This window comes from Micromys minutus, assembly GCF_963924665.1.
Source record: "Micromys minutus genome assembly, chromosome: 16".
In the NCBI taxonomy this organism is placed as follows: Eukaryota; Metazoa; Chordata; class Mammalia; order Rodentia; family Muridae; genus Micromys; species Micromys minutus.
The window spans coordinates 34,390,801-34,411,337 of NC_137985.1; the positions used below are offsets into that span (position 1 = coordinate 34,390,801).

A 20,537-nucleotide genomic window follows, 5' to 3' on the forward strand; every position below is an offset into this window, starting at 1 on the left:
CACACACACACACACACACACACACACACACACACACAGAGAGAGAGAGAGAGAGAGAGAGAGAGAGAGATATGGAGGGAGAACATGTATACATATAACTTAAAATTATAAGAATCTTTAAGCAACAATAAAACTTTGTTTAATGCTGCGAGAGTCCATTGGTATCAGAGATTAAGAACTGTCCCTGAAAAATGGAGCAGAGCCTGGCCAATCCAACTCGAGACCCATCCCATGGGCCAGAAGCAGTCCCTCACACCGTTAATGCCACTCTCTGTTATGCTTACAGACAGGGGCCTAGCATAACTGTCCACTGAGAGGCTCTACCAGCAGCTGACCAAAACAGATGCAGAGACCCACAGCCAGACATTAGATGGAGCTTGGGGAGTCTTGTGAAAGAGTTGGGGGAAGGATTGAGAAACCTGGAGGGGATAGGAACCCCACAGGAAGACTAACAGAGTCAACTAACTTGGGCCCTTGAGGACTCCCAGATATGGAACTACCAAAGAGCACACATGGGCTAGATCTAGGCCCCTCTCGCACATAGGTAGCAGATGTGCAGTTTAGTCTTCATGAAGGTTCTTCAACAGCTGGAGAAGGGTGGGAGGGGCTGTCCCTAACTCTGTTGCCTGCCTGTGGATCCTGTTCCCCTAGCTGGCCCACCTAGTCGATCCTCAGTGGGAGAGGATGTGCCCAATCCTGCAGTGACTTGATATGCCAGGGTGTGTTGGTTCCCAGGGAATGTTTCTCTCTTCTCAGAGGAGAGGGAGAGGGGGCAATAGGGAGAGGGGCTGTGTGAGGGATGACTGGGAGGATAGGTTTGTAAAGTGAATAAATGAAGTTATTAATAGAAAAAAGAGTGCTGTTCCTGAAGGAAATACCGCAAAGCAAGCCTGTGTATTATGTATTCTTGTGGTCTGCAAAGTCTTCCTAATCACTCAGAAACTGCACTTCAGCCTACAGCCCACAAGTGTCCCCAAGGGGAAGAATTACAGACTGTGAGAGAAGAGATGAGGGAGTGTGACTGTGGGCCAGGGGGTCCTTCAACTATTCTGTAGTGTGTGTGTGTGTGTGTGTGTGTGTGTGTATGTGTGTGTGTTGACCATCTTATAGATGAGAGGCCTCAAAATTGAGAAATGGTTTCCTGAGCTGGAACCAAATAACAAAGAATAGAGTGAGAAGAGAAGAGGAAATAGTTTGTCTTTGTGTATATTTCATATGGACATGTGCAGGAGAGGCACCAGCGAGTGACTGCCTTTCAGCATCCAGCCACGGAGTTTTACAGAGGTCGCAACACGGTCAAAAGGATGGTGAGTCTCAACCAACAGCAGTAAAGGCCGTGTGGGGAAGGAACAGAGAGGAGGAGCTGATTAATGAAGCTTCTTAGGAAGTTCCTCATGTGCCCCCTGGGAAGGGCCTGAACGTGCCTCCATTAAATGTGTCCTCAGAGAACAGGGGAGGGGGCACCTTAATACACAGATGCCCACTTTTTAGCGAGTAATGGGGAGGACAGAGACTACTTAATTGATTGCTGATTATTTCCATCTGCTTCTTCTTATGTGCCTACAGCTCAGAAGCATCCAAACAGTCATTTTTAGATGGGACATATTCTAGAAAAGGCCCGCAGTTTTCCACAAGAGCCACAGAAGGTCAGGAAGAGAGTGTCCACATATTTCTCACTGTTTCCCATTTCTTGAGGTCTTTGTGTTCTGTTATATTACTCCCAGGGACTGACACTGGATGGGTATATGAAGAGGGCCAGACTGTAGACAGACAAAAAGTGACCTCTCCATTACCTGTCATTCCCCTGTTGTTGGAGGTGAAAGAGCTGGGAGAGAACTATTAAATAGGCCATAAACAGACATCATAGGGTCAGAGCAAAGATGGCATTTTCCCATGAACCAACACCTCTGGGATTTTTGTAGCAGTTCTAAGAGGGCTCATACTTCCTTTTTTGACCTTTCATGCTCTTGTGAAGAACCCTGGCCTTTCCCAACCACACACAGTGGTGGGATCACCAATTTCCCAGCAGCCACTGCTGCTAATTCACACTTGGGTTAGGAGTCTTTGAGAACTGATGTAAAACCTGCAGTGGGGGTTTCAAAGCTGGACCAGCAGCCTTTGAGATCACTTCTGGATTCAGAAAATGTTTCTCAGGAGCAGCAAAGATCATAAATAACAGTAGGTATGAGAGGGATGGAGCTTGCTTCATCACCTGGAATTTGTCAATACAGCCATATAACCTTAGTGTGTGACCTTTGTGTGTGGTGTGTGTGTATCTATAAGATGGCAAGAATAAACCTTGGGGACTGGGAGATATAAGACATAGTACCCTGAGCATCTTGTGGTATGGAGATCTTCATACCTAGGTGGCTGGGCTGCAAGGGAACCATGACAGGATGGGTCATCTTGGAAGGACAGTGCCCTAGTTATGTCAATTTCACACAGCCTAGAGTCATCTGAGAAGGGAGTCTCAATGGAGATTGCTTAAATCAATTATGAGGAATTATTGTTTGTTAATTGATGGGAGAGGGCCCAACCCACTGTGGGCAGCACCATTCCCTGTGCATGTAGTCCCAGAATGCGTAAGGAAACTAGCTAGCTAACCAAGAGCCTGAACAAGCTAGAATGCTCCATTCCTCTGTGTCTTCTGCTTCAAGTCTCTATCCTGACTTCATGCAGTGTGGAGTCTGAACTGGAACTGTAAGCCAAAGAAATCTTTCCTTTCTCTTGCTTTGGTTGTGATGTTTGTCACAGCATCAGGGATGAAACCAGGACAAAACTGACAACTAGGCTTTTCAGAAACCCTAGAAATCCTGCCCCAAGCTTTCATGAATGAGAGGGTTTAATTTAATCAAGCAGACAGTTCTAGAAACAGCCAAATAAGAGTTTATGTCAGAAGAAAATTGTTTTGCCTTATATGCCACAGGTCCTGACAAGCCCTATTATCTTAGCAAAGAAAAGGGGAGAAAGGAGAAGGGAAAGAGGAGGAGAGATTGTGGATTATAGTTTAAATAAACCACCACAGAATAACCAAGGTTGTGTTCAGGTCCCAGCTTGTGACTGACCCATGTCTTCATCTGTAAATAAGGATGTTAGAGAGAAGGCATGAATGGCTATGTTCTGAAAAACCCAAGCATCCCACTGATGTCTTGGACTCCTGAAATCTTTCCACACAGACTTTAGATGGGCATAGTGGGTACATGTCTAATTCTGGCACTCAGGAAGGAGAGGCAGGAGTATCAGGATTTTGAAGCCAGCCTGGGCTACTTATGGAGTTCTATACCAGTCTTGGATACATACAAGACAAAAAAAAATTAAACAAAAAGATTTAGGCTATTAGTCCAGGCCCCAGGAACCATGTTCACATGGTTATTAATTGACTCTTAGCTTTAGCGCTCCTTCATCATGTGACTGTGTCATGTGACCAAAAGCTAGCTATTAGCTATCTGCAAGACCCAGATTCCTCCTTCTAAAACAGAATAGTAGAGTTCTCAAGAAGATTGAGGTGCATAGGTATTGAGGAGATAAGTCAGTGGTTAAAGTAGTTGATGCTGCAAGTTTGAGTACAGAAGGAGTTAGAGGCCAGCCTGGTCTATATAGAGAGTTCCAGGCCACTTAGACTTATGTGGTGAGACTGTTTTTTTAAAAATGTGGAGTGGCCGAAGAGATGGTTCAGAGATTTAAGAGAACATGAGTTCAATTCCCAAATCTACATCCAATTCCAGGGGATTCAATGTTCTCTTTTGGCTTCTGTGGGCACCCACACACACAGACTGATACATATATACACACAAAGAAAGATTAAAAAATAAGATTTATTATCTTAAAAAGAAGGTGAAGAGGAATTGAGGAAAACACTAACATTGCCCTCTGGCTTCCACATACATGTGCACATATGTGTACACACATGGACACGTACACTCACACACACACACAATAAATAAACAAACAATACATATGTTGGGACCTGATACATATAAATGTTTAGTAAATGCTGACTGTCACTTGGTTAGTCCTGGGGCAGCGTTGCCTCTACATCTATACAGTGTGAGCTTCAGATGACATCCACACACTTCATCTGTTTATGTTTCAGCATTTGTCACACTCTTCCTGTAAAGGTCAGGAAGTAAAGCCCCAAGCCATTTTCTGTGTAGCCTTGACGGTCCGGGACACACTCTGTAGACTAGACTGGCCTCAAACTTTCAGAGATCTGTCTGCCTCTGCCTCTGCCTCCCATGTGTTGGGATTAAAGCCACCCATCACTGTGTGGCTTCCGATTTGATTGTTAAAAGCATGCTGGCAAAAGAAAAGAAGGAAGGAATTTAAAAAGAATGAGACATAAGGGAAGAAAAAAAGGAAGGGTCATTACTGTGCTCATTCATGGGTGAGGTGAGTTGAAAGCGTGCAGCAGCCAGTCTGAGCCAGTGTCATGCCCAGCTTTGGTTCCTGGAAACATCATCCTTAGCATAGCCTGGCCTGCCCCCACCACCAAGACAGACCTTCTGGACTGCCCAAAGAACACAAGGACAACCAAAAGCTAAGCCAGGACATCTTTTCCTGGCCAGAAGTCATCTGGGGTCCACATATGTGTTTCTGGAAAATGCATTGCTCTGTTTCTTTGAGAGGAATGATTTTGGTGGGGGAAGGGTCCTGCCACAAGAAGAAAACAACGAACCCAACCCACACAAACAGGAGAAGCAGTGCATTTTGCTGAGGTCAGCTTTAAGCAGATGCGAAGCACGCTGGCTGATCCCCCCCACCCCCGCCCCCTCCCTGGATTCGTAGCCAGCTTTTGCAACAACACAAAAGGGCAAAATGAGTTTAGGAATCTTTCAAGCAGAGAACAGCTGAGCACCAGCCAGAAGGCTAAACATAACCTGGTCTTTTGTGCGGATTCCAGCATTGGCCATTGTTTCCTCAGGAAGTGGAGCCTGCCAGGGCTGCGGATGGCTGTGTCGATGGAAATCTGTATTCATGTCCAGGGCACAGATTTGCTTTCAGGGCTTATTTTAAAAATCTTGTTAGCTTAACATATAATTCAGAAATGGAGCCTGTGAGTGTAGAATGTAGCCCGGGCTCCCTCTGTGCCTCCTTTCCCTCCCCCTCCCCCAATGTCTTTCATTGTCTTGCTTGATGGTTGATGCCTGATCCCCAAACCTATTTGAAATGGTCATTGGTGGGGAATAATGCTACCAGTGGGGTTCAGAACTGCCCCCCTCAAATATATCACTTTGGTATAACCGAGGATTATAAGAGTGTGCAAGTGACAGCGAAAAGGTCATGCCTAATACCTGAGCTGTTCTCTCCCAAGCAGAACCCTGCCATGGGAGATGCTATTCTGATAGCTGGGGAAAGGGGGCCTTCGAGTCTCTGATGACAGAGACACTTTGGAAAAGCCAAGAAGGCGCCACCGGTGCCAGCAGCTCCCTACACTTCCGTCATATTCGTTGCTCTGCCATATTTCTCTACAACTTGCCTTCAAATGTAGCATTAAAAACATTTAGGCTTTAGCCCGGTGTGGTGGTGTGAGTCTATAGTCCTAGCCTTGGGGTATGGAGGCACGGGATCAGGAATTTAAAGCCGGTTTCAGTGGTTTAACTAGTTCAAGGCTAGCTTGGGCCATGTGCGTCTCTGTCTCAAAATACCCATAAGCAGTTCTATACACATGTATGGGTTTCGGTCTCATTGTGTTCTGAGGACTGTAAGATAATTTCTTTGTGAAGTTTCCCACTCTGCACGACTGCTAAACTTGTCTATTTTTGTAGGACCATGAAAGGCACCCTGGTTCTCTGTTGAGCCAAGGCTAGAAACCCTGGTGATCCTAAGGGATGGTAGGCGTTTCGCCTGACTCCCGCGAAACCAGACCCTGTCACTAGCCACAGCCCTCCACAGATTTGTGGCCATTAGTTACGTAAGAGCAATGCCCCAAGCCCTTCCACAGGTAGAAGACATGACCACAGGTCACACAGTCTCAAGACAGATCTCCATTATAATGAGGTATCTAAAAGCCTGGAGGCTTAGGCAATGAACTTTCTTTCTCAGACACCCTCCCTGCAAAAGGTGTTTAATCTCAGGCCCACCCTGAGAAGTGGGGTATAATTTTACTCATCCACCTTCCATGATGACAATAAATATCTTAAAACCACTGACTGTCTCTTTTCATCGGGATCCTCCATGGAGAGCTGGAGAGAAGCCTTTCGCCTACAGAGCTGCCATCCTATCTCCTGTAGAAGGCCTCTCTGCACTCCCTGCTGCAGCTGCCACCAAACCAAGCTCCATCCTGCCACAGTCAAGCCAAGGACTATCCCTGCAGGACCACCTCTTTCCCCTGGCATAGATCTAGCTCGTGGCCCCCGCTTCGTTCTCAGCTCTTCCAAGGCCATCCAGCGGTGCCTGGATGTCCAAGAGCCTGAGTACCAGATGGCGCTGACCTTGTCGCAGTCCCGCCACTGCCCCCCCACCCCCTGCTCCCCTCCCCACCCCGAGCCAGCTCTGGCTGTCTGTTCCCAAGCCTCAGACTGTTTCCCCACTCCCCCAGAACAGGGCCCTGCGGCTTCCCTTCAGCCGGACACCCCACCCAACTGGCGGCTGCGTGGGGTAAACACAAGCAAGGTCAAACTTTCAGTGTCCTGCCTCTGAAGCAGCCGTGCCTTGAGGTGATAGGGATGCAGGATGCCCATGGTTTTCCTAGGGTGAACTGAAGGCACCCTAGAGTGCATTCTTTTCCTGACTACTGGGCTGTCTCTTCTCCATTTGGATGCCTGCTAGAAAGAACCCAGGATCCACAGGGCTGCAGGAGTTTCTTCCCCATCCATCAGCAGGGAGCATCCCTTTGGCCCTCTGCTGGAAGACAGGTGTCTTAATGGACACCTACTCGGTCACAGTGATCCCAGTCCAGTACCACGCGAAGATAGGAAGAAACCACACTGAAGACTTAATCTATAGTTGTGCTGGGCCAACTGAGGACACAGTTTCTTTTTATTAAGTCACCTATGAACCATGTCAGTGGATATGGTCCTGGGACGAAATGAACTGATCACAAGGCTACCATAGTTCTATCCGGAAGATCAGCTTCTCAGCCACGGAAGCGCCGACACCATGGGGGAGTGTACAAGGAACCCGGCAGTACAGCTGGGTGTGGTTTTCTAGTATTATACTTACAAATAAATACACCCAAATCATTCATATATATACATATATATGTGTGTGCGTGTGTGTGTCTTAGGCGTGAGAAAAAAGACTGACATGCCTTCCTAACACTGCAGGATCAGTGTGGCGTACACATAACTCAAAGGGTGTGGTTTCCATCTTAGTGGCAACCAAAGACCCAGTAGACATTGTTTCCATTTAACACATGTATCACATACAGAGTTTTGTGAAGAGTTGAACAGTTGCAAAATTTCTGTGCAAGGACTGGAGGCAGGGGAGGAGCAGGCTAATATTTCTAAGGGCTGACTGTATATTGTCTGACCACTAATGACTCTAAATCTTCAACCTACACACAGCAAACCTAATACTATACGCATGTAACAGTCCGGCTAGTTCTTTTGTACTGAGAGGAGGTGCCTACAGTTACTCTTCCAGCGATCAATGGGAAGAGTTACAAAAGCAAATCCAATTTTAGTCGTGTTTAACGATCAAAAGCATCCAACAGCCCCACCCCCATCACCTTTGTAACACGGATACCCCCTAAATAGATGTTCAGTCAGGTTGTCCCCTGCCCTCCTTGCCTTAACCCTTCGACAGCACAGGCTCACCAAACGAGCCCCTCCCCCCTTTTTTCTCCTCACGGTGCATGTGCCGGATTAGACAATTTAAATGCAAATCTCCAGGAGTCTCATTATCCAACTCTGTGCAGATTTGGTACAGTCGACTGTGCAGATGCCTGTGAAGCTTAGTGGGATGCTCATCTGTATTCTAACACATGAATATACCGAGAGGAGATTCAAAAGAGCAATTCATCACCGCCTGGAAATTAATCCCAGCGCCTAGGTTACAGAGGAATTCTGTTCTTGGCACAGAAAACCAAGTTCTCTACAAAGGCAGTGAGATAGGAACTTCTCTTCCTGTTGCCGCTGAGTTCCCCATGACATCAGATAGTTGAAATAAGAGTTCATTTTCACAGGGATACGCACTGTAGAGTGGAAAGGAGACACCCAGGGCAGTGCGCCACGAAGCAGGAAGAGCATCTCTATGTATTCCAGACAGAGCTGGCAAGAAAATGATCATCAGCGATCTACCAAACCCACATGGCTCCAGAAGGCATGCTTCTTTTTATTTTTATTTATTTATTTGCAAAATCATCTCTCAAATATAAGGTTACTTTAAAAACAACTCTTTGGTTAAAGTATAATTAAAATAAAAGGTAGAAAGTCTCCCAAGCCTTTCATTGCAGGGTAAAAAATAAGCGCCCCCTTTCAGCCATCAGATGGCCACTTCATGAGCCATTCAGATTGTAGGACTCTGAGGGCAAAGGGTAAGAGACACTGTCGGTCTTCTAAAGGTTGCTGGCACCCCGGGGTGAAGCAAAGAGCTCCTCAAGACCAACCAGCAGTGAGAAGAGCCTGGGAAAAAGACAGCCTCGGTGTGTGTACTAACATGCACCGGTTATTCCAGTCGGACACACACAGAAAGCACAGGGACAAAGTCCCACGTGGGAATGACACTGGAGGGTGGACACTTGGTGAAGAAGGACACTGTTTGGACTTGTAATCCCATATTAAACCCTTCCACTAATTTCATCTCCCCTGAAGTACTTCAGATGGCTTTCCAACACTTACCCCCCCAAAATGGGGAGGGAGGCACATGGTGAGAAAAAAAATTTTTTCCCTGCCCCGCCCCTAACTCATTCATTCTCCCAGGCATCATCTGAGCTAGCATGAGCTGCAGATTGAAAAGGGCTATCCTCAACTCAGGGTCTGCTGCTAGCATAGAACTTTTGCATGCACATGGAATCTGATGACTCAGATGTCTCTACACACAGGTTCAGTGTGATTCCCAAACAGCTCGGTCGGACCCATGTCTTTAATTCTTTTTAATAGACCAGTGTACAATAAGGTGTTAATTGAATTCAGATCACCCAGCCAAATAGATAAACTATTTGGAGAGTTAAACTTTTCTGTACTCTCAAGAGTTTTCCACTTAAGATCTTCAGAAAGTGACCTCAGATTCTGCCTTCTCTGGCTCTGTTGACAGACACTGTCTATGTTGGATTAAAGACAATGGAATGTGGCCCAATCCAAGGGATGCATTTCCCCGAACAGGTTAGGCATATGTCTGATTGTTACAATGTAATGCTTCTAGGACTCATTTTTTTTACATCAGTGTTCCTTCCCCATGTATGCACACACACACTTACACACTGAACTATCTCATACCAGGCTACTGTCTGTGGCCCTAATGGCTCTCCAAATATGTGATTAAACAGACATCGGTATGGGATGTTTCGGTCTGATTGTCATTTATTCTTCTTTTAAATACACATTCTCTCTCTAAAAACAGGAAGTAGGCGTGCCGAGACTCCACAGATAGGCTGTGACTCTCCAGCTTCCTTCAAGGGGTCCTCCCTCCCATTATTATAAATTACCATAAAAAAGCAAAGAGGGCAGCCAAAGAAGCAGAGCAGTTATGACTGTCACCGTTCACATTAGTCCCTGGGCTTCCTAGGCAACTGAAACAGGCTAACCTATGGGCGTTCTATTACAGTGGACTATATGTGACCAACAACATGACCCTCGGTATAGTTTCTAAAAATTTCTCTATTGCACTGGAGGTTTTGTTTTTGCTTTTTTTTTTTTTTTTTTTTTTTTTTTTGTTTTTTGTTTTTTGTTTTTTGTTTTTTGTTTTCCTGATTCAAATAGTGAATGGAACATACATCCTTCCAAATGTCAATCTTCTTAACTGCTTAACACAGTCTAGAGCCTGGGTGGAAAAACACATACTGATTCAGACAGGCTTGGGGACTTCACAGTTCAACCGGCCATCACTGGGGTAATTTCAACTTGATTAATATTCTGCAAGTCATCGCACCTCCCATGTAATGACACCACTCATTTCTTCTGAGTATCTCAAAGTGCTGCTCTCCCATTTCACAGATAGAGGCGTGAGGCACCAGGCTGCTCTGGAGATCAAGTGGTGGTATCGGGGTGCATGTTGGGAGCCCTCAAGCAGGTGCTTTGCACACTAGTAAATGCAGTCTGTTGAGAGTCGAATCTGCTGTCGGACACAGGACTGTTCTTACGGTTCTTAACAACCATCAAAGCACTCCTCAGTGTGGCTTTGCCTAACTTGCAAGTAGAGCACAAAAGACTATCCCATCCCCAGTTGGATTCCAGACACAGTCCTTCCCCTTGCCTGCCTCTTGAGGGTGGGAACAGCTCTCTGAGAGAAGAATGAGACTCTTTAGCCATGCATAGCCTGAAGGAGGATGGTAGTTTCTGCTGCAGCAGGTGCTCAGCTTAGGAAGACAAATTCTCCAAAGTCTTGTTAGCTAGGCAAATCCAGAGAGATAGATTTTTAAAATTCTCCCTCTGAATCATGACTTTCTCTTGTTCACACAATCTCGCCATCCCCTAAGCATGAAAATTAATGTGCTAAATGATTCTGAGCCGTCCGCTTTGAATGCAGTGTGGGTTTTCCCACTGCTAGGGAACATCCCGAGGACTCATCCACAAAAGGCCAGTTCTTCCATCTCTCGGGCAGCTTATTCTTGCAGGAGGGTCTCTCTCCAGTTGAAGCCCCCAGTGGGTCCATGGGTAAGGGGAAGGATGGGTGGGTCTGTCAGTTGCCATATTCCAGTTTCTCCCAATTCTTCGCAGGAACAGAAGCCTAGGTATGGGATCTGAAAGCCAAAGCATCGGAGGAGGGAAAACAGAAGACCTTGAGTTAATGCCTTAGCCTCTGTACTGACACAGACTCTCAGGGGTTTCCAGGGCATACAGGCAGACATGTAAAACCTTCCAAAGCGTAACAGACAATCCCAAATGGATGGAACCTGTAAGGCTAAGCATTTATATTGATGAACAGGGTCTGGTCAATGGTGAGTACCCCCACTACACGAATAGAGATTGCTAGCTAAAAGCAAGGGGAAAAGGACTGACATGGCACTGCCTTAACCATGGAGATCTATCCCAGATTCCTAGTGGGTGCCTGGAATTTGGATAGTACCAAACCCTGTATATATATATTTTTCTCTTTATTTACACACCAATGACAGCGTTTAATTTATAAACTAGACACAGTAAGACAAACACCAATAGGACATAAAACAGAACATTTTTAACAATATACTTTAATGGAAGTCATGTGAATATACTCACTTCCGAACCTGCCAATATCCTACTGTATAATACTATATCTTCAGACCACAGCGGACCTCAGGGTTAGGGACGGACTAGAGTAAAGCAATTGTACCAAGGGCTAACTTCAAATTGCATATCAAGTTTAAAAGGCAGACCAAGCATTTCCCACGTTAAATTTGGGTGAAAGAGAAAAGACTATCCAAGTTTTTTTTGAAGTAGGGTCTCATGTAATCTAGTCTGGCCTTGAACATCTTATACAGCCAAGGATGACCCTGAAATCGTGATCATCCAGTGTCTACTTCCCAAGGACTGGGATTACAGGCATGTGCTGCCACACCTACCTGATTACTCAATTTTAAAACATCTTGTTTTATCTTTTGGTGGGGGCACAGCACATATCTGTGACACTCAGAGAAGAAATCATGGGCTGTCATGGCAAGTCAGAGCTTATTGCTGGGTTTTCTGTCCAGAGTCACAGTCATAAACAGGACAACCAATCTTCCCCCCTCCCCCACACCTCTGGATACAGGCTAATGGGATGGATGCTTGCCTTAGGGAACCTTTTAAAAATAAGAACATTGTGATTGAGTTGGAACCAGAATTTCTAGTTGAAGGGAAGAAAGATAGCTGCGTCGCCTGAAGGCACTTGGCTATGTTATTCTTTCATCATTCACAGTTCTTAGCTTCCTCCATAATAACCTTCCCTTTATACAGTCCTAATCAAACACCCTGTGGAGTCCGAGCTGGTCAGTAACTGAAGCTTCCCAGCTCAGCAGAAAATTCTGCTTCAAGGAAATTAGCTATCAGCCAGCCGCCAAACAGTTATAAAAACACAAAGTACCGCTAGCTCCATAAATGGAAGAGTGAATTACCTTCCGGACCATTTGTACAAAGTCCTTGGAGTTCTGCGGGGATAGGCCTTGGAGTTGGCAGGTACATGCTTCGAGGGAAGATGCATGAGCCACAATCAGAATGTTATTTCCTAGGGAATGAGAAAGGTTCATTATAGGGACTGTCTCATGAGACATCGCATATGTGTATATTGAAATCACACTGCATTCTATGAATGTGTACAATTGTTATGTGTTAACAGCTTTAAGGAAGTCTAGGGATGGAGTTCAGTGACTGGGCATTTTCAGCAGACATAGTGCTCTGGGTTTGGTTCTGGACACTGCAATGGAAGAGATAAATTTAGGGCAGGAGAATCTACAAGAACACATTTCATTTGAAAATGGCATCATACTACCTAATACCTTAGATAATGATTTAAAAAAGAACTAAACAACTATTTTCAAAAAAGTAAAAGTAGAAATAATTACCCTACTGATGTAAGGAGGTCTCAGGTCCCATCACCCAGCCTCCCCCATGGTTTGTTGCTTCATGATGTGGTTTATCATCAAAGCCGTGGACATGGACACAGATACAAGTCATAATTCTGGTCTCAAAAGGCTCATCAGAACTACTTTGTGTGCAATTTTACAGTGGATGGTGATGTCCTCACCTTATCTCTGTGTCACCATTACTGTAAGCAAGACACAATCTGACCGAGTTGGCAAGCTCCCTGAGCCCACCCCTCTCAAACAGATTCAAATGTCACCACTACAGAACTGTGAGCACTGGAGACCTGGTAGCCAAGAACAGGCTTTATGAGTCTTCACAGTGGCGAGCAGCTTGTCAGGAATGATTGCAATGTGGGAATCATCCTTCCTCAGTTGCCCATGGCTACCCACTACTAACAACTGCATGTATAAAGTTGTGTTCTTTGCTCCTGGAGTATAAATAAATTAACCTAAGACACACGGTGGGCAGTTGGTCCTACATGTCATCAACTATTTGAGACCAGACTCTAGAAGATGCAAACAGGCTGAAGCCTCACCCATCGCTGCTCTTGGTTGGTGGCAGCAGAGGCAGTGTACACATGCATTGCTGTGGGTGAGTTTGTGAGCAGATGTTCCCATCCTGCACCATCATAGGCAAATCAGAATGGAATCATTCTATACAACTTCTGGAAATTACAAGTGCCCGTCTCCTCCACAAGGTACAACGCCAAGCCCAAGTTACTTAATGTGATAATGCCATCTACCGGGTTCCTGTGCCATCACTTCCATGTTAGATCCTCACAGAATATCACAAACTGAATGCCAAAGTTTCTACAAGAGAGCCTGGAAACATATTTCTCTCCTATCACAGTTGACAAAGCAAAGTCAGACATTTCAACCATTCATCAATCATGAAGGAGAGCTGTCCCCATATTTAAAGATATTTAAATATGCAGTCCCAAATAATGCTACCTACCTTTACTTTTGCATTCACTTATTATCTCCTTTGTCACCTGGAAACTCCTATTGATGTAGGTGTCATAGGATTCCGAAATCACCAATTTGCTGACTGGAATGTGAGGTCTACGATGCAAAATCAGAGTAAGGAAACATTTAGACACTTTGACCTTTAGATAAAGTGAATGACATCATCCTAAATATGTTGAGACCTCTCAGAGGAGCCCCTATTTCTGCTTATGCATTTCTCTGGAAAGGAAGGAGGCAAAGGAAGAGGCTTTTCATTATGTGGATGCTGAGGTTGAAAGGTATGGTGCCACAGTGACTGGGTAGAAAAATGAGGCACCTGATGAATGCCTTACCCTCAGGGACACACCTAAGCAGACTGACTACTTTTCCTTGACATTAATTTCTTGAAATTAATCAGGGGTCCTAATCACATGGCTGAGAGGAAGCAATGTGGAGACTGATTAATTCTCTCTGTGTAGATCACCTGGGATGTCCAAGGTTTTCCCAGGTAGCCTTATTCACAATGAGCTGCAAGAAGAGCTTTGAAGAACAGGTGTGTGCTCTAACTATTTGTGAGCTTGTGAAATTCCCACCAGCCACTTCTTTCTCTTTGTGTCTTACTTTAAACCGTGCACCCAGCACTAGGAAAAGCCCGAGGGACATAACAATGAATTAATTTCTGCACTTGAGAAGCTTTCTGTGCGGACCAGGTCGTGGGAGGTTATAGATAGAAACCATAACTGTAAGACCATCTATAAGGGCGCTTAAGAAGGGGATCAAAGCACTCACCATGCTGACTAGTCACCAATGTCCTTGGGGCCCACCCACCTTGGTCTGTTTATACTCCCCTTTTATTTTATAGACTTCCTGGTCTAGGAGATATTTGTCTTATTTTTCATCCTATGACTTTCCTATTTCCTCGTGTCTTTAATTGTTGAATGGGTGATACCCAGTACAGGTGGTGTTGAATTCTCTAAATTTACATGACATCTTGATGACAATTTTTAAATTGTATACTGTTAAAATTAGTGCTAAAATATTTACTGAGGGGCTCCCACATGTCAGAGGTATATGCAAGTACACTGCCTGCATTCTTCCAGGATAATCTTTTCACAACACTTCCACAAATTCTAAGTCTCTAAGTGACAAAAGAGGCCCTGAAGTGACAGCTGACTTTGAGTCTTTAGCAACTCTTAGAGCTGAGGTCTGAATCTGGGTCTTGGATGCACCCTATGAACTGAACCTTTTATGTAAACAGGGCAACTTCTGCTAGTGTTCTCTTCAAGATCAACCATCATAACTGGGTATGCCAGCACAAAAGTGAAATTTCAGCTTTTATGGGACTAATGCAGGAGAATTGTCAGTGGAAGTTGAAGGCCAGCCTGTGTTATAAAACAAAACACTCAAATAACAGATCAACCAGCCAACCAACCAACCAACCAACCAACCAGCCAAACAACCAAATGACCAACCAACCAACCAGGCAACCAACCAACCAACCAACTGAACAGCCAAATGGACAACTAACCAACCAACCAAACAAACAAACAAACGAACAAACAAACAAACAAATGGCCAACCAACCAAGCAAATGAACAACCAATCAACCAACCAGCCAGCCAGCTATCCAGTCAACCAAACGAACAACCAAATGAACAACCAACCAACCAACCAACCATCCTAGAAGACCACTCATTCAATGCTCTATTTTACTATCAGGAAGCCTAATACTGTAGTGTTTGCAGGAAACCTATTTTTCTAACCATTCAACAAGAAGAAAGCTTCCTGGTTCTCACTACCTTCTTGGAAAAGAAGGTAGAGGAAAGGGTCACCACCACTTAGGAATGTTAATCTTTGTTCTGGAATGAACTCTTCCTCCTGGCCTCCTCTCTGCACCCTGCCTCTTAAGCAGTTCCACTGTCATTCAAGTTACCCTGTCTCTCAGGCAGTGACCGATTCTCCCATTCTGTGACAAAACAAACAAACAAACAAACAAACAAACAAACAAAAAAACAAAAAACAAAAAAAACAAAAAAAACCAAAACAAAACAAAACAAAACATGTTATATGGTCAGGGAGTCACTTTATGGGCAAGACCACTTTATCGTATTTGAGATTTGTGTAAATGAAAAATGGGATCCTAGGACCTAGCTCTTCATCTCTTCTTGCCTTTGGCTTTTCTCAGCATCCTGAAGGGTGTCCTGATGGTCATGTTTATGGAATAAAGTCTAAGTTTCTCCCATAAGCAGGACCTACCACATTGCTAGCTAGACCTATAAGGTCCTTCATTGCCATTAGAGTCAGGTCAACTCCCAACCACTTCTGTACCTATAGCTTAAGTGCTCCCTGGTGGTTCTCCAAGCATTCTCCCATGGCTACCCTCTTCTCCACCCTATACTGGTCCAATTGTAGTGCAGGCTTTTGCCTTGAGTTTCATCCAAAGCTCACCCCACTTACACCCCAGATCTACGACTTCCCTCAGTCCTCTGTCCTTCCTGTCCCCCTTCCCCCTTCAAGTGTCAGGACCCTGTACCTTGCTCTAAAGTGCTTCTCATTTGGTAGAATATTTTTTCTTTTTCTCTCTTACAGTCTTGGCTCAGCTCCCTATCCTTCTTTCTACACACAGCCCACAGGCTGCTCCTGTTCTTGTGGATGATGGTTAGATATGAGTCACTAGCCTGGACGATTCCTTCCCTCGGCTTCCAGCCTTTCCCTCCTGTCCTGTATGGTCTTGTTGCAAGAAGCCAAGACTCCTTTTTACTTACTTAAATAATTAAGTTTATGTGTAAGAGGCTGAGTGTATATTAAGTATACTGTGTGTGTACAGGAGATGGTTAGAAGAGGCATTAGATAACTTGGGAATGGAGTTACAGACAATTGTAAGCAGACACATGGGTGCTGAGAACCAAGCTGAGTTCTGCAAGAGCAGTAGATGCTCTTCACTGGTGAGCCCCAGAGCCAGGGCACACTTGGTTCCAGTTATACTGACTCTTGGGGTTGTTCTCCATGTTACCATATAAGCTTCATTTTCTTGCTCCAAAGATCTATTCATTTGGTTCCATTTATGACACAGTGGTTAACTTTACTCTAGGCTTCTCATAGGCTTTACACCTTTGGCTTTCTCAAGGTTTCCACTGGATTAGAGGCTTCCTAGTCCTACTCATAACTGACAGACAACAGACAGAAAATTTTCTGTGTGTTCTGCCTTGGAGTCATTCTCCTCCTGGTCCATTGCTGTCTCCATCAGAGCATGCTCTGTGCTGGGTTATTTTTCTAATGCTCCTAGGTGAACAATCCTCATGCCTGGTAAAGAATTTTTAATGCGTGTTACACTCAATTTTAAAAGGGAAAAGGAAACCCGGAACAGGAAGCAAACTTGATCCAGGAATTCCCAGCCTTCATTCTGCACACACAACTGATGGGTATACGGCCTGGGTACACAGAAAAGCTCAGCAAACAAACATTTGCAGAACTTTGTAGGTCATCTTGGGAAATGCTGTATAACCAGAAACTAAAACCTAGCCATCCCAAGATGACCTGGATGGGGCTGGATGGAGAGAGAAAATTACTTTACCAATGTTGGCAGTAACAAGCCAGAAAGGTGACAGCTGTCGTCGGTATAGGGACGGCATTCTACTGCTAATTCCCCCAAGAAAGAGAAAAAGAGTAGCTGGTGCAGGACAGAGCAAAGTGTGAGGCTCATTAGTGAAGAGTCCAATGTAATGTTATGCCAGGGAAGGCTAATTCCCTAAGACCCCGAGTAGCAGCAGGCTAAGTGGCTTTTCTTAGTTCTTGCCCAGTGAGTAGGATATTCTCTCCCATCTTGTTCAGTAACTCAATGGATTATTCGTAGTTAAGGTATTTGAAAGGAGAGGACAGCAGACTGGTCACTCTGCCAAATCCTGCTCTCCTTCTGGATAGTCCTGGTGCTGAGTGTATTTTAATGTTAATTCTGCTCCTCAAGAGGGGCTGTCCCTAAGGAGAGATCATCTACTCTCACCGAACCTTTTCGCCCTTCTGACTGGCCAAATAGGACCGGATGACTGGGCAGCAGAGGGAAAAGGGGGAATAAGAGGTCTCAGAGAACAGAGGGAGAGGAGGTGGAAGGGAGATGGAACAGAAGAATCACATGGTCTGGAAGTCACAAGTAAGAAAGGGTCTCATAGCTGGGGAACATATCAGGATAGTGATAGATCTGCCCAGTGTAGACATATAGCTGTATGTTTTTTTATATGAGCTTTTTGGGGTAAGAATTTATTGCAACTCATCTAAGACAGAGGAGCTTAATTTCCCTACCAGAATAGTTGTGATTATCTGGCCTTCCTCAGTATGTGGGTGGGTTTTTGAATGGTATTGTCACTTTGTAACAATGGTATTAGCATTTGTTAGTTCTTTACTAGGCATGCAGATTGTTCACCTAGGAGCATTAAAAAAACATCCACACAAAATACCAATTCTTCCTTCCCACAGAACAAAACAAAAGAAAAAACAAAACCCAGCACAGAGTGTGTTCTAACGGAGACAGCAATGGACCAGGAGGAGAATGACTCCAAGGCAGAACACACAGAACCTGATGCACAGAAAAACAGTAATAGATATTAATAGATGTTAATTTTAAAAAGATGTATTTATTTATTATATATAACTACACTGTAGCTCTCTTCAGACACACTAGAAGAGAGCATCAGATTTCATTACAGATGGTTGTGAGCCACCATGTGGTTGCTGGGATTTGAACTCAGCACCTCTGAAAGAGCAGCCAGTGCTCTTAACCACTGAACCATATCTCCAGCCCTACACGTTAATTTCTTACAATAATAATACTGTTATTATTTTCATGCATGGCCACTAAATGTTTTATCACAGGCAAGCCACTTGGATTATCTCATAGATAAAATTAGCTATCTGAGCTGGGGACATAGATCAGTAGAGTGCTTATATGTGTGCAGACACACACACACACACACACACACACACACACACACTCATCTTCATCTTATTCACTTTTACTTTCCGGGATCACAGATATATCATAGTTCCAGGATAGCCTGGGCTACATAATGAGACTCTTTCTCAAAAGGATAAAAGAACAAGTGATTTGGAAAACTTAAAGAAAAAATGGAAGGTGACACACAGTCATATCCTTAATCCACTGAGCTGTTTTATGACCACTTTGTGTGTATGCCCCTAACATACAAAATTATATCACACTAAAGCAGATATAATAGTTAGGAAATATGAACACAAGCTGGGTGGGGTAAAGGGTGTAATTTATGCTAATATTAAATACCAGTAAACACTGGATGTCCCCCAGTTTTGTTTCCTAAATTCATGTTTGGGTTCCACCACTGTGAACTCCCTGTAGGTCTTGCTAGGTCCATCATCTGTTTGGTGAACATGGCCTAGTGACAGTACAGGACACAGGGCTCTAGGAAGACAACAAGTCAAGGGTTACCTGTAGGTTGTATCAACACTCAGGTTGGCTGCAGCTAACTCTGATGGAGGTATCCATGCTGGCAATGTGCTCCCAGCAACCCACTTTGTCCACTCAAATAAGCCCGGCTCCACCCGAATCTTCAAGTGATTGTCTTGCTGTAAACCTTAGGGATGAAATAAAATCAAGATGAGACAAGTCCCACCATATTGTCAACAGAAAAACGAACCACAGGATAAACTGTTATAAAACATGACAAGGTAGACCAGGATATACCATGCAAGCTTTCAAAGGAGGGAAGAAACCATAAGTCCTACTTAGCTATAATGTCTCTGAGCCACAATGATGATGGCATGCCAGGATAACTCTAATGGTGTAGTAATGGCATCCATACCATGGCAGCAACCAACAGCTCTCTAAACAAAAGGGAAACCATGCCTGGTACCAGAAGCCTAGCTAACTCAAGGTTAGTGAAATTATGGATCTTGGAGGAGAACGAACACTTTACTAAACCAGCACAATCCTTAACCACATACTAGATGTTTGTCCTTGTACCCACAGATAAGTGTGTCCTCACCCTTCACCATGAACACTTCTCTTTGTACCAGACGGAGACTATTACCGAAAACCACAGCCAATAAAATGCAGAACTGTGGAGCCCGGCCCTGATGGATACATCTACAAACACTCCAACACATCATCTACAAACAAACACTCTGATACATCTACATACACTCCCTGACCTAAGGCTCAGAGGGACCAGAAAGATTGGAGGAAACAGAGGATTGGGGAGTTTGCTACCAGATTATGTCTCCTAGGAATATGAGAAGCTATGCCCATGATGGTTCACAAACATGCCTGCCTAAAGATGAACAAGGATGACACCAACAGACATGAGGGTGGAGGGGGCATGGAGGAGGCCCAAGAGGCCTCAACTTTACACAAGCACTCATGGGCAACTGGGGAATGCTCAGAGTGGGAGTGGTGGTCCTCTCCAGGGACAAGCATGCTGATTGGCTGTCCAACACTAAATGCTCAGTCCTGAAAACACGCAGGTAGCATTGTACAAACAGCAGGTTGTGCTCACGTATTTAGAAATACACACTCACATGTAACAAATAAGGAATAAAGAAGTAAGAGTTGCAGGGAGAGGTCTGGGGGCCATTTGGGAAGCAAAGGGAAGGGGAAATGATGTAATTATACCACAGTCTCAAAAAAAAATTTTTTTTTAAATTACAAGGTACTTATTCCATTCTTACTAGACTCAATGAATCACATAAGTCAGAAGTACACTGGTTTGGATAAGATTTGTAGGTTTTGTATTTTACAGTGCTATTTAATATGTAAGTTATACAGCTATACATAAAGCATGTGTTAAAAAAATAAAATTTCTGTTTTACCAACATGTGAATCTATTACTATGCCTGCACCTCTACCATGTATACTGGCTGCTACAGTTTAAGGGAGATTCTCCCCTCCAAAAGTCATTACTCAATTTGTCCAAGACTTTGACTCTCT

General features: G+C 44.4%; 1 protein-coding gene across 2 annotated transcripts in view; it reads right to left on the reverse strand.

Moving 5' to 3' along the window:
• Positions 1-10,223: 10,223 nt before the first annotated feature.
• The window catches only part of UBASH3B (ubiquitin associated and SH3 domain containing B), a gene marked incomplete at its 5' end in the record, with an annotated part of 132,363 nt that continues 122,049 nt past the window's right edge, over positions 10,224-20,537 (reverse strand). For both annotated transcript variants that reach the window (XM_080929930.1, XM_080929929.1), the window contains 4 exons: positions 10,224-10,840; positions 12,173-12,282; positions 13,596-13,702; positions 19,041-19,185. In XM_080929930.1, coding sequence (XP_080786056.1) covers positions 10,703-10,840; positions 12,173-12,282; positions 13,596-13,702; positions 19,041-19,185 — 500 coding nt within the window. In that variant the 3' untranslated portion in view covers positions 10,224-10,702. The remainder of the gene's footprint in view (positions 10,841-12,172; positions 12,283-13,595; positions 13,703-19,040; positions 19,186-20,537) is intronic.